Source organism: Etheostoma spectabile, chromosome 19 (assembly GCF_008692095.1).
Source record: "Etheostoma spectabile isolate EspeVRDwgs_2016 chromosome 19, UIUC_Espe_1.0, whole genome shotgun sequence".
NCBI lineage: Eukaryota > Metazoa > Chordata > Actinopteri > Perciformes > Percidae > Etheostoma > Etheostoma spectabile.
In genome coordinates this window covers 1,230,218-1,243,037 of record NC_045751.1, presented here as the reverse complement: position 1 = coordinate 1,243,037, position 12,820 = coordinate 1,230,218, and the positions used below count along the sequence as shown (strand labels likewise).

Sequence of the window (12,820 nt, the reverse complement as noted above, 5' to 3'; positions counted from 1 at the left end):
GTCATAGCCAAATAATTTAGGAACTAACTGCACAAGGCTGCAATTATGGTGTTTGAGTAGTTTAATTGCATCTGCTAATCATATAATGCAGCACAAGCCTGGAGCTATAGTGTATCACTAGTATTATTTATTTATTTATTCATTCATTTACTTTCCATTACTGGGGCAAGTCCATTGAGACTCGTTGAAATTTTGAATGCTGTCTTGAGGGTAGTACTAACATGTATGTAAATCATTTGCCTGGTGCTAAACTCAAAGTTCACCTTTGCCCCATTAGACTTCCATAGAGTAGCCGAGAAAGATGCAAATTATCTACAGATGACTATTTTTATGCTTTTTCCACTTTCTTTAATGCTTACATACAGTTTGAGATAAAAAAAAAAAAATGAAGCATTTGCTGAATTAGGGGTTTAGTTGCTGACAACTGATAAATAGGCGGTCTTCTCTTGATGGCACCCTGAGGGCTGCCTGTGTGTGTGTGAGTGAGAGAATGAGGCAAAAACCGAGTGAGAGAGACAGACAGAAGGAGACACTTTCAAATCCCCGGCCTCCCAAACCTTGTTTGACAGCTTGAGCTTTACCGCTCGTAATTATTTGTCTTTCCATCTCTGAAAATGTATGCATGCCAAGCCACATTTGCATTACTGCATCACTTAATGTATGCTTCAACAACGGGTGGTAGTAGCCCTACCTTGTTGGAAACCTGAGTAATTTCACACTGAGACACGGGAAGTGGACATATTAGGAGAAATGTGATATTCACTACATCAGGGTGAATTTTGAAATGGATACAGAAAAAGGAAAAGAGCTCATAAGAATCACTTTCCGTTTATTTTTTTTGTCTCGGTCTCCTAGTTTCTGTTTTCCACTATTCTAACATGTTACCCCTGTAGTGCGATTAATAAGAGTTGACAGTGTTTCCAGACGACAGAGATGTTACAAATACACAACCCGGAGATACAAAGGAAGGGCCTGTCGCCTGAATCATTCAGGAATTAACTTTGTATGTATTCTTTCAGGAGGGAGATGTCTGTGGCACATGGCACTGGGCTGGAGGCTGTCTCGTACTAAGTAATGTGTGTGTCCGTGGGAGGTTTCTGTGTGTTTGTGTGCCACAGCAGTGATTGCATGCAGTCTTTTATCAGTGTCGGCAGGAAAGACGTATAAAAGTCAAGCACAGATAAAAAAGAAGGAGGAAATTAGAAGGCGTTTGTGTCAGTTGACTTACTATTGCTTTTTGCTTTTGCCTCTCTCTCTGCTCGGCCCTTTCGAACTCCCGCTTCTCGTAGTCCCGGCGGTACTCCTCCCTCTTCAGCCTCTCGTGCTGGTACTCCTCGTAGCTGTCATACCTGAGGAGAAAAGGGATACGTATGACATCACTGTCCTAGCTCGTCCTCTAAAATGCACCCTTCCTGTTGACGATTGCAAAGAACAATTGCCAGTATTTACCAAGGAGTAGTCCCCTATTTTCTCACCACTGATTGTTGAGAAAGGGGGTTGCAGAGGAAAGTAAATGGACATGCTAATAAGATGTGTCTTCGCCATCGCTATGATTACAGAGACCGCTGGATAGGCCCGCGGGAGTGCCGGCGAGCAGCGCGGTCGGGGAGCCAGGCAGCTGCAACTGTCAGCATAACTTCACATGTCATTACCTTCTGCTTAGTTGGGGCTTCATCAAGAACACACACACACACACACACACACACACACACACACACACAAACACACACACACACACACACACACACACACACGCCAGACTAATACAAGACGCGTCCGTTAAGTTTTCGACTGATGAGCGACTCTCAGCCTTGTCGGGTGTCATTAGGCCTGTGGGTGCCAAAACTAGCTCTGAGTGCTGAGATGGTGTTAGTCTCCCTCTCTCTCTCTCTCTCTCTCCCTGCACTGTGACAGTACTTCTCTGCATATGAAATGGTCCCTTCTGCAGTGGCTCATGGAAAACTACACAGGCACTAAGTTGAGCAAGTGTCATTATACAAACTGTGAATGTGCATCAGTGGGATTTGGGATTCTTTTGTCAGTACTCCAATAAAACATGGTCAATTAAACATATTTGCCCTAAATGTTTGTCACGGGGCGCCTGTGTGGATGGGACAGGCTGTGAAAAAGCATTGGTCTTGATGTGAAAAGGGAATCACAAAGAAATCAAAGTATTTCTGAGTGGAGACAAGGGAAAGTTACTTTCACTGCATGTGTCTACAGCGACTGTTATTCAGCCATGCATGCTATACTCAGGTCTTTTTTTGCCAGGCAGTTGCTAAGACTAAACATTTGTCCTAACCTGAGGAATGCGACTCAACAAAAGGTTAATAATAGTGTAAAAAATTGGAGGTTAAATAATTAATTTAAAATAATCACCTTGGCCTGCGGCTGAGAGGAGATCGAGACTTGGGGTGGGGGCTCTTGTGAGTCCTGGAACGAATGGTGCTTGGATCTGGGTTGTTGTGACGAGACCTGTGGGAAAAGAGAAAATGTTAAATATATGAAAATATGCTTTCCAGCAACACCTAGGAAAGACGTTCATCTCACATATTGCACGAAAATGGTTGAATAAATCATAGTAGGTACTGATGACTCCTGCAAACCTGTGACACCTTGGTTAATTTGTTCCTGGCTTTGACAACTAAATGAACCGCTTTGATAGTCATTAGACCCACTTAGATGTTAAAAACTGGTTTAATTCCAGATCAAAACCTTCTGTTTTCTCTATCCTACTGCCACATTAAGTGTGCATGATTTTGAACAGAATATTTATAAACACCTGAGATAGCACATACATGTATTTGCTATCTATGTTGTATGAGGAAATGGTCAATACTGTAGGCCCTAGCGTGTATCCCTACACTCCATAAGCTACTGATGCTTAATTATTGAAGTGTTGCTGAAGAAGGAAGGGCTGAATGATGGAGGGAGAGAAGTTTGGAAAAGCTCAGCGAAGCAAAAGAGTGCCAGTTTGGAAAGATCAAGGATCTTATGCTGTGAAACTTGAAACATAGAGGAGGGATTTTGAGAATTATTTTTTGCTGAAATTCTATTTATCTTTTCTTGCATGAAAATATAACAAGCTTCTTGTTCTGTCGATTCCAAGACTCCAATCCCTACACAGTGTTTCCAGAAAGCTTGTCAGTGTCAGAATGTGATGGAATGCCTTGAGACTATTACCGTATAATTTGTGAGCGAGTTGGTGTAGAGCACAAGAACAAGGGCACCGAGCAGAGCAAAGTGATTCTATTGGCTCACTGGAGTAAACTGACCTTTAAGTAATCAGGCAAACAAACTGAGTCACTGCAGTGGAGTCCTACACTGTGAGGCGCTCAATGAACTACTACTGACAAACTTAATTTACTCACATCCTTCTCAGTAACAATGGTTTGCCTCTGTTCTTCTACCAAAGAAACCCTGACAGAAACCCCCTCAGCTCTGATCAAACAGATGCATGGGAAATGTAGTTCTCACATGGAGATATGATGATAAGAGTCTCTTTTGAGAGGGGTTTGAGACTACACTTCCACAGCCTGGATTTGGCTTTCATCTCTGGGGATGTAAAAGAGGAGGGTTTGCCACTCAGTAAAAACAACAGCTGCCGCTTAAAACAATAGCCCCGGCATCAAACCAAAAACAGGGAGCATGCAAGGAAGTGAGTGAGGAAGAGGAGGGTGAGTGTTCGGGAGACACTCAAATAAAACTCCCTGCCTTGAGTTTAAAACTCACTTTTCAAAAGTCCAGTGCTTCTGGCACATGTTTCATGTTCTGTTTTTTTCCCCCTTTTGTTCATTGTGTGTTGTTTAAGGGAGATAGCACCAGTCAACCAATCGTTTTTTCCCCATTGTCACTTCAGAGACATTCAAGTACCACCTGGTTTAAAAGGCAGAATTTGGTTAGTAAAGCAACTGCAGACAATTTGGTTGGAACCCATTCCACAGCTCTCACACAGGAACACTTGCCAAATCTATCCTGCATTTAGTCCAGGCAAGGCAAAGACTAGCAGGGGGTCAAGAACCCATGCTGAGAGTCTTCAGGGTATATACTTTCTGACACCAGCTCTGACGACTGATCAGGCCTGTTTTACACTCCTCACTAGATCCCCTGCCAGCTCCAAGCCCTGTATAAACTGCATGGGTGGGAAGCAGCCAAAGCTCAGCCAAATGAAGCGGGAGGATTGTGTTTGAGAACCGACTTACCAGGAGGAGGGGCGTCTGTCAGGTGAGCTGGAAAGGGAGCGCCTCCGGTAGTGCGAGGAGGAGCTGCGGGAGCCAGAGTGGGAACGAGAGCGGGAGCCGCTGCTGGTCCAGCAGAAAGGCCTGCTGGGCGAGAGGAGGAGGGAGGAAGGTGGGGAGATGGAGCCTCGGGAAGGGGAGCAGCTGGATGGTGGGGAACAGGAGGGAGAGCAGGGGGGGCAGTCAAAGAGAAGGTCCAGAGGGGTGCCCTCCCACGGATAGAGGAAGCGACTCTCACGGCCCTCACCCAGCTCTAACTCATCCTGGAAGGGCAGGAATCCTGGGTGCAGGTAGCTGGAGCCAGGCAGCCTCTGTGAGTAGGAGCCATTCTCTCCGTCCGTAAGTGTCTTCGGGGCTGCAGCCTTATCTGGTTTGCTGCCTGGTTCTCTCTTCTGGCCACCCGGGCTATAAAAGGCTTTTAAGGGGGGGCCAAAGTGCTTGTTGAGTTCTGCTCTGATTTCCTGGTCACACAGGAGCTTCCGGCTGATGGCAGCAGAGTGTAGCTGGTCCCAGTCAGTAGTGGCCTCTTGTGAGGGGATCTGGGAGGTTTGTGTAAGGGTCTGCTTCCCTAACTCCTGGACCCGGGCTGCTTCTCCGTTCACAGAGGCAAAATTTACCTGCTCTGCCAAAGGACCAGATGAAGCTGATGATGGAGAACAAGAAGATGAAGATGATAAAGAGGATGGTGGAATTGCTGAGTCCTTACATTCGACATGCCTGTCCTCCACTTTGCCTGTAGTAGGCATGGGAGCAGCGTTGGCACCTGAGGTGAGGGTCATTTCCGCTGCTGTAGTTATGGTAACAGTGACTGTGCCACCGTCCTTCTTAGTGCTAGCTGATGCTTGGCAATAGTCATGGTCACTGTAACTACGGGGCACCGCCCGCTTATTGTTGCTAGTGCTGCGATGCTCCTCAAGGCCGACCCCCACAGAGTGTTGGGTGACCGAGTAAGGTAGGGTGGTGGACGCTTTGCTCAGCTGGGCATAAAGCTCAGTCTGTTCGGGACCCTTCTTGGTGGGGCCCCCGCCTGAGGCACCTGGGGCCGGGGCCAGAGCACCGGGGCACAATTCGCTCAGCCTGGCTCTTTTGCATGCCAAGGCCGATGAGGAACATGAAGACAACTTGGTTTTGAGCGATGCTTTGAAAGGATTCTCTTGACTGGCTTTGTGTGGGGGAGTGGTAGGTGGTGTCAGACCTGCAAAAGGAGAGGAAGACAGAGGTTGGTGGTGGAGCAATAAAATAAAAATTGAATCATAATGCAAACCTTCCCAAATAACCCCCCCTCCCCCCATCTATAAACTCCCCGGTCAGTTTATGGACAGCGGACACAGATACATGCCTGATTAAAATATTCACTTTCACTTGGCCTAATCCTGATCTCTATTTTATTGCAATCTTGACAGATTAATGTAATGCTCGGTGTAACTTAATACGGTGGTGCTGTAATATGGATGACTTGCCATTCCCTTCCTCTCTGACCTTGGAAAGATCTCTTTTCATGAAAAAATAAAAACATAAGACAAAACCGTGTAGAAGACAAATGCCGCCAATGAAGAAAAAATGTAAGTACATGTATCACATCTCTGTTTGCCCCACATAAATGTCTACACTGGACAGCAGCCAATTCATCTGAATAAAACCGGTCTGAAAAAAATTATCACTGACATGACGTTGTGCATGTTGTGCAGTGATTACCCAGCACCATCTCCCTTTTTTGTGAAACAATGTAAGAAGATGTGACACAACACTTCATGTACACATTAGCATGCCTGGTGATGTCCCATGGCGAGATGGCTGCTATTTAAGGAAGCACAGGAAGTTTTGGCGAATGGGTTGTCATTCTTCTCAGATGAAATGTCCCTACTGCTTGTGACCCCCCCCCCCCCCCCCCCCCCCATCCCCCAATCTTTTCCCACCCTTCTACAGATTTACAACCAGACAGATGGCAGTTATATGGGAAGTCCTGAGATGAGCCCACTTTATAGCATTGTTAATGCACTCACACAAACAGCCGACACCATTACTCTCTCTCTTTTCCCTCCTTTCCTTTAGTCTTGTATTCTCCCTTTTTCTCTCTTCCTGTCTGCCATTTCCCTGGATCAATCTCTATTTCTCCCTTTCCGTCTCTCAACATCCTATCCTGTTTCTGTCTCGCACAGAACAAATGTGCCCACACACACGCACAAACACACACACACACACACACACACACACACACACACACACACACACACACACACACACACACACTAACAGTCTCTCGCTGGAGTCAAACTCAGGCACTTTGAAACACCTACGCTCCATCTTTGCCTTGCCTATAATGTACATCATTCTTCCGTCGCTGTTGAATTGCACCAAATGACAGCTATTAGTATCAAATCCAGTGTTAGAGTATGCATGGGAAAGACAGCTTGGCAAAGAGAGTGCAGGAGCCTGATACATAAATATTCAACTTTCTGAAACAATTTGCTGTGTTTGGAATGCCTGATCCAATGGCGTATCATCCTACTTATTATCTGAATGTGTCTATGTAGGACTGCAAGCCCCAACTTCCCTCTTTCCCCGCTTTTTTTCCCCCCTCTTCACTCAGTGCTGATAGTGATATCACAATCCCAATATATATATATATATATATATATATGCATCATGCCAATGAAAATGAGCTATTAAAAGGAGAAGGGAGAGAGAGAGGTGGGGGTGCTACACAATGCCTTAGGAACTTCTGCTTCACCAATGAAGCACCATCTGTCCAAAACAATGTACGCGTTAGGTCATAAACTAGGAGCCATTAGCGATGGGGGTGAAATAAATCAGAATTAGATAAATATGTGCCTCTCAGTCAAACTTGCCAGTGATGGATGAGCCGCAGACACAAACACCAATCATGTAGCCACCGAAGAGAAAACAGTGAAGCAAGTGAACAAGACAGCAAGAGAAGGGTTTTTTAATCTTTTTTTTCTCGTCCAGCTGTAAATTGCAAGGAGACCTTGGAGCGAATAACAACTCTGTGCTTAAAGAGTTGATCCGGCAGTAAGCCATGCAAATAGCAACACACAGATCACCCAAGTGTCATGAGATACAGTAATTAAAGACAACACGGCAGCACAGGGTAAATCTATTAGCTTGGCAGAGATTAGGCAAGAACAGTCAGATCCCAGGGGGCCTCACTGCCTGTTGTAGCCTTTACTGTACTTCTCTGAGAGCTGTCAAGAAAACACACAGCTGAGCCAACAGTCCAAAAGTTGATTTTGTTTCAACATCATTCGGCTCAGTACAAGATGTACAGGTTCAACTGATAGTTACTTTTATCTTTCTATGAAGCAGTAACAACTACTACTACAACTCGTCATAAAGGCATATAATGATATGTCACTGGCAGCAATTCAAGGAAAGTTCCATCAGTGAGTTGTCTACCTACCTTGAAGGTGCCGCCCATCTGGCTGACCTCCATCGGTTTATCAGTAACACCACCATTATCTTTACTGTAGTGGAATGTTATTGTACTGTAAATCTGCATGTAACTTCGGACCTCAAAGCTCTCACCCCTGCTTACTGGGATCTATATCCATCTGTCTCAGGCAGCACGAGACACAAAAGCTAATCCCTAAGTCGGAAAGGGGCTCAGTAACCTGGGGCTTTCTGGACTAATGACATTCCTGCTAATATTCAATCCGAAATTTACTCAGAACGGTAAAGTCAGGTGAAGGGCTTTATTTGACCGTGTAAAATGGATGCAATGGAACAGAACGGACACCCAGGATTGGCCACAGGTCAATAAACTCACCCACGTGCAGTAAAACAGGAAGAAATATTAACCATGCTTGATTGCCCCAGAGTCTAAGCAGCCCTGCTCTTTCCCTTCTGTAGGTCTCAGGCGGCGTCCCCTTTGACCCTCAAAGCTTATCTACACAAAAGGGTTAAACATCGCTTTGACCGTGGTCAAAGGGACAGATGGAGACCTCTTGGGGTCTGATGTGCCCCCCCCCCCAAGAGATAAGTAGAAGGTGCAGGGGGCGGACATGAGGCATGTGTGAGGATAATTTCCCCTGCTGGTAATGGAATAACCAAAGGGGCCAGTGCAACATCAGCCATTTTGTTTTTATTGACCTTAGATGATTAATCTCGGAGAGACGCCGGGTCATTACTGACATCAAGAGAGAGATAGAGAGATATGAGCCCCAATATTGCAGCTTTTGCTGGTATTCTCTTCATTTTTGTCTTGTAATTACCGTCTGCCCATAGCTTTCTTCGGATGCAGTTACTCAATTACAGAAAAAGATGATGTCAATAATTATGCTGAAAAAGCCCTCGCGCTGACTCCATTTACAAAACAACATCCTTTGCATACAAGTCTTAAAATGGGAAATAGACTGCGCAGTCAGCTGATCAAATTGTATGTATGTCTGGGGACCTAAGGAAAGGACGGCACAGATCATACAGGCAAAACTGAATTACGCCGCAAAACCAATTAAAACAATCACACTGCCATTTCAATTTCCCTGTGTTGTGTAAGCTAAGTAAGCTGTCAGTCAGAGAGCATTAGGATCTGATAGAGGAAGAGGAAAGCATATTAACTCTTCAGTAACAGGGGAGGAGAGGTGGTGGAGGATAGGAGGGGTTTGCTAATAAACCTTGAAGAGATTGGAAAGACTAATCAATACTCAGGCACATACATACCATGCCTTCCCCTTGAACTCTGAACTGGGATGGAACTATCAAGATTAAGTTAACCCATTTCAAGCTACAACAGGGAGGTGAGACTTCTTTAAATAATAATAATAATAATAATAATAATAATAATAATAATAATAATATAACTACAAATTTTAAATAATAAGAAAAGTGTGCTTACCTGGGGTTCCAGAAATCTCCACACTTAATGTGCGTTCAATGGTTTTGTTCTCAAACGGTGATCCCTTGTGGTCACTGGAAGACAAAAATAAAAATGGCAACATTTTACTTGTCAGGTGAAAGTAAGACTTTCAAAAGCTTTTGTGATCTAAGAAATGGAAATGAGTCACAAAAAATGCCTCAAACTGGATTCTAGTCTATATAGTTTTCTTTGGCTTTGGCTGTTTTTCTGTAGTTTGTTGTTGCTTTTTGCCTAGAATAATGTGGAAAAACTTCTCACACTTACTTTGGAGACTCTGGGGTCAAAGGAAGTGGCAAGGTGGTTGGTTTGGCTGCAGAACAAAAAGGAGCATGGGTAATTATTGACCTAGGTATAACAACTCATGGCAGAAGAGAAAAGGTCCACATTCTGCAACAATTAATCTCAAATTGGCTGATTAAATGTGATTATTACTACAAAAACACCCCTACCTGGTTAGAATGTCTTTCTATGAACACTACTCTGAAAAGCATAGATTTTTAGATTGACCCCGTTTTAACAATTTATTGTCTTAAGATAGACTGTCCACTCTGTGAGGCAGGATGAAGTGATGGTACGTGTTTCACAGGTGTCTAGACACAGACATACCCCGCTCAAGACAACAAATGGAATAAAGACATAAAGAGACGATGCCACAAACAAGACACATGACAGTGTGTGAGCCTCTCTCTGGACACAAAAGTCATAAATCACATGCACCAACAGCAGAGGAGGGGAGAAAAGGAAGAAAGGAGAGTCAAGGAAGCTTGTGCAGTTGCCTGAGGCTCTGGCTGACTTGTGCTCCAGCTAAGGGAACGTGCTTTAGTAGCACAACCTAAAGAGCAGCACCCGGGCTCTGAGTCTAAATGTACATATTCAGCACACTCCGCTAAATCAGCCAAAGATGGTTCAAGGGGCGACTTTATGAATACAAGACGTACAGTAGCAAGACAAGGCTCGCCCCTTTTCCCACCCCCTCCCCTCCACCCCCCTTTGAAAAATCGCACTCTATTTAAATTTAAAAGAATCCCTTCGGGACTAAGAAAAGCATTGGCTAGCAGGCTGTTTGTTGTAGTTGTTTATGCCCTCAGAATGACTGTTAGGTTCAAATTAGAATAGGAGTTAGTTATGAAGTCAAACTGGGAAGTGGTTAGAGCAGGAGAGGGAGAAAAGAGAGCAGAGATAAGGCCAGTGGGGGGATGCAGTTATGATTACCTAACAACAGGAGGCCCTGGTCGTCGGGGTGCTCGCTGAGTGCCTGCCTGTGTGGGTGCCCTTGCCCTTGTATGATGCAGGGAGGGGCGGCCTCTGCAATTCTAGTATCTGGGAAGAGTGGGCTTGGTTGGCCCTGCGAGAGCACCGCAGTGGGGCTGCCCATGACATGGTCATCATCATCATCGTCATCATCATCATCATAATCATCATCACGGCCAACATCCTCCCCATAGAGCCCTTGGTTTAGCCACCCGAGCTCTAGTCCAAAGCCCATGTCTAGCCCTGAGTCTTGCTGGTTACCCCAGCTCTCTAGGTCTAAGGCCAGAGGTGACAACAGGGACCCTAAGTCAGGCTCTTCAAGCTGACATACTTCCTGGTTTCTACAATCAGTGGTCCCTCCCAACTCTTCCTCCTCCACCTTTGAGGGAGCCTGTGCTGGGCTCACAGACCTCTTACCTGCTGATTTGCTCTGAATGATGGGTAAAGGGGTGCTCTTAGGTGAGAGTAGGTGAGCTCGATATTGAGCAGGCCTCTGTTTGGAGGTGAGCAGCTGGCTAAGTAAAGGGTGCCCCGGCTTCTCATCTCTTTCCTTAATTGTCACTGTGATGTACCTATGAGGTGCACGGCTAGCACCGCTACTTTTTCTACGGCCTTGCCTGCCAAAGCCCTCAGTAGCCTGAGTGGCGCCCGCAGCCTCTCGGCAATGCTCACAGCTGTGACTCACCTCTCGGGGAGGGAGGGAATAAGAATGCATATACCTAATAAACCTAGCGGCGGCCAGGCGGCCCACATCGCCTGGCGGCCTTCCTTCTTCACTGGGCGACCCGTGCTCCAGTTTGGGGCGGGCATGGCCGCAGGTGGAGGTTCTGTGGCCGACAGGGATAGAAGCACCCTCCGACTCCTTAACCCCGGCATCGTGAGTGCAACGCTGCCACTTCCCAGCCCCAACACCAGCCACACTACACTCGCCTGCAGCCCGGCTCTCACCTCGCTGGTGATGCTGCGGCGGCTGCTGCTGCTGCTGCTGCTGCTGCTGAGACGGTACAGCTGACTTCTTCTTGGAGGTGGTGGAGGAAGATGAAGAAGAGGTTGATGAGAGGGAGGAGAACGAGGATGTGGATGACGAGGACGGCGAAGAGGAAGAGGAAGAGGCACCAAGTCCCAGGCCACTCTTGTCCCTGCTATTGGCACCACCCCAGGTGCTCTTGGCGTCACTGGCTTTGGTGTGGAGCAGGATGTCATCGGTGGCTGTTAGGTATTTCAGCAGCTCAGTGCAAGGCCGCCTCACCGGGCGGTTCTGTTGGCTGGAGCCCCCTCTTGCTTTTCCATTCCAGGGGCTCTCCGTCTGCCAAAAGAGATAGAGAGATAGAGAGAGAGAGAGAGAGAGAGAGAGAGAGAGTAAGAGAAAAAATTATTTAGTTTGCTTAAATAAAAAGTTTTACTCAGTTGTGAGAAATGTTAAGTGCTTTTTTTGGCACCAAATCAAAAGTAGAAGAGATGGAGCCAGCAAGAAGCTGAAAGGGGGACTCAGACAGCCTGAGCACAGTGGTTGCCCAACTGTCTGGGAGGCGATGTTGGGAGTGCGGTCCGCCCATCATCTTAATTGCGTGGCCCTGCGAGCACCACCGCGCCACTCTGTACCATGTCCTCTGGGAGTCCTCATTCGCTGTGCTCCAGAAATGGATGACTCAAAGGCACAGTATGAAAATAGACTATGTGAGGAAGGTTGATGCACTGCATGTGCAAACATAGTATGCACAACACACACAAATCTAAGACTGTGTTGTGTTTACCACACACTCTGATCACATACAGATGCTTTATACAATCAGAGGATTTTAAGCACTAGGGAAAGCATAAAACATAGATTCCCCCCCAAACAAGAGCAGATCATCAAGAGCTGTATAACACTGAACATTCAGTATGTCACGTTCTGACATGAAATGCAAACATATTACCGTTATCACATACTTTATTTATTCATATTCATGAACCCAATTGCAATGACTAAAATGAATCTGAACCAACCCCGCCCCTTTAGAAAAAAAAACCTTTTGAGAACCATTTAATGAGAACATCAAGTCTGATATTTTGATCTTGTCGTCTCAAGGCATCAATCTCTCCCGCAAGAGTGGCTGTCGATGTTTTTTTTTCTTCTTCAACAGGCACCATACCAAGGCAGATAAGTGGTGGAGCTAATGAGACAACGGTGCCGATGCCTCGCCTGGAAAGCCCAACAGCAATCAGCCTGTTTTCATTATGAGATGGACCCCTGGGATAGCAGACTAGAGCAGTAGTCTAACATCTTCTAAAGGCGGCCACCAAAACAAGAAAAGTGTGAGAGGGAGAGAGAAAGAGCAAGAAACCAGACAGAGCAAGAACAGAGGGAAAAAGATGAACAAACACTAACAAAAATGTGTGTACATGAGTGAAAAAGCAGCAGGGCAGCGCAAGAATGTGTGTGTGTGTGTGTGTGTGTGTGTGTGTGTGTGTGTGT

At 45.9% G+C, this 12,820-nt stretch overlaps 1 protein-coding gene and 1 long non-coding RNA gene across 11 annotated transcripts in view; one reads left to right on the top strand and one right to left on the bottom strand.

Annotated features, from left to right (window-relative positions):
* The window catches only part of ppargc1a (peroxisome proliferator-activated receptor gamma, coactivator 1 alpha), a 330,707-nt gene that overhangs the window by 6,048 nt on the left and 311,839 nt on the right, over nt 1–12,820 (bottom strand). For 5 of the 10 annotated variants that reach the window (XM_032544183.1, XM_032544184.1, XM_032544185.1 and 2 more), the window contains exons 5-9: nt 11,082–11,668; nt 9,091–9,164; nt 4,203–5,433; nt 2,380–2,475; nt 1,229–1,349 (exon numbers count right to left, since the gene is read on the bottom strand). In XM_032544183.1, the coding sequence (XP_032400074.1) occupies nt 1,229–1,349; nt 2,380–2,475; nt 4,203–5,433; nt 9,091–9,164; nt 11,082–11,668 (2,109 nt within the window). Of the gene's footprint in view, nt 1–1,228; nt 1,350–2,379; nt 2,476–4,202; nt 5,434–9,090; nt 9,165–9,375; nt 9,422–10,323; nt 11,669–12,820 lie in introns of all 10 variants that reach the window. The other 5 variants (XM_032544188.1, XM_032544189.1, XM_032544190.1 and 2 more) reach the window with 2 other exon arrangements.
* The window catches only part of LOC116707051 (uncharacterized), a 29,512-nt gene that overhangs the window by 4,741 nt on the left and 11,951 nt on the right, over nt 1–12,820 (top strand). The window lies entirely within an intron of this gene.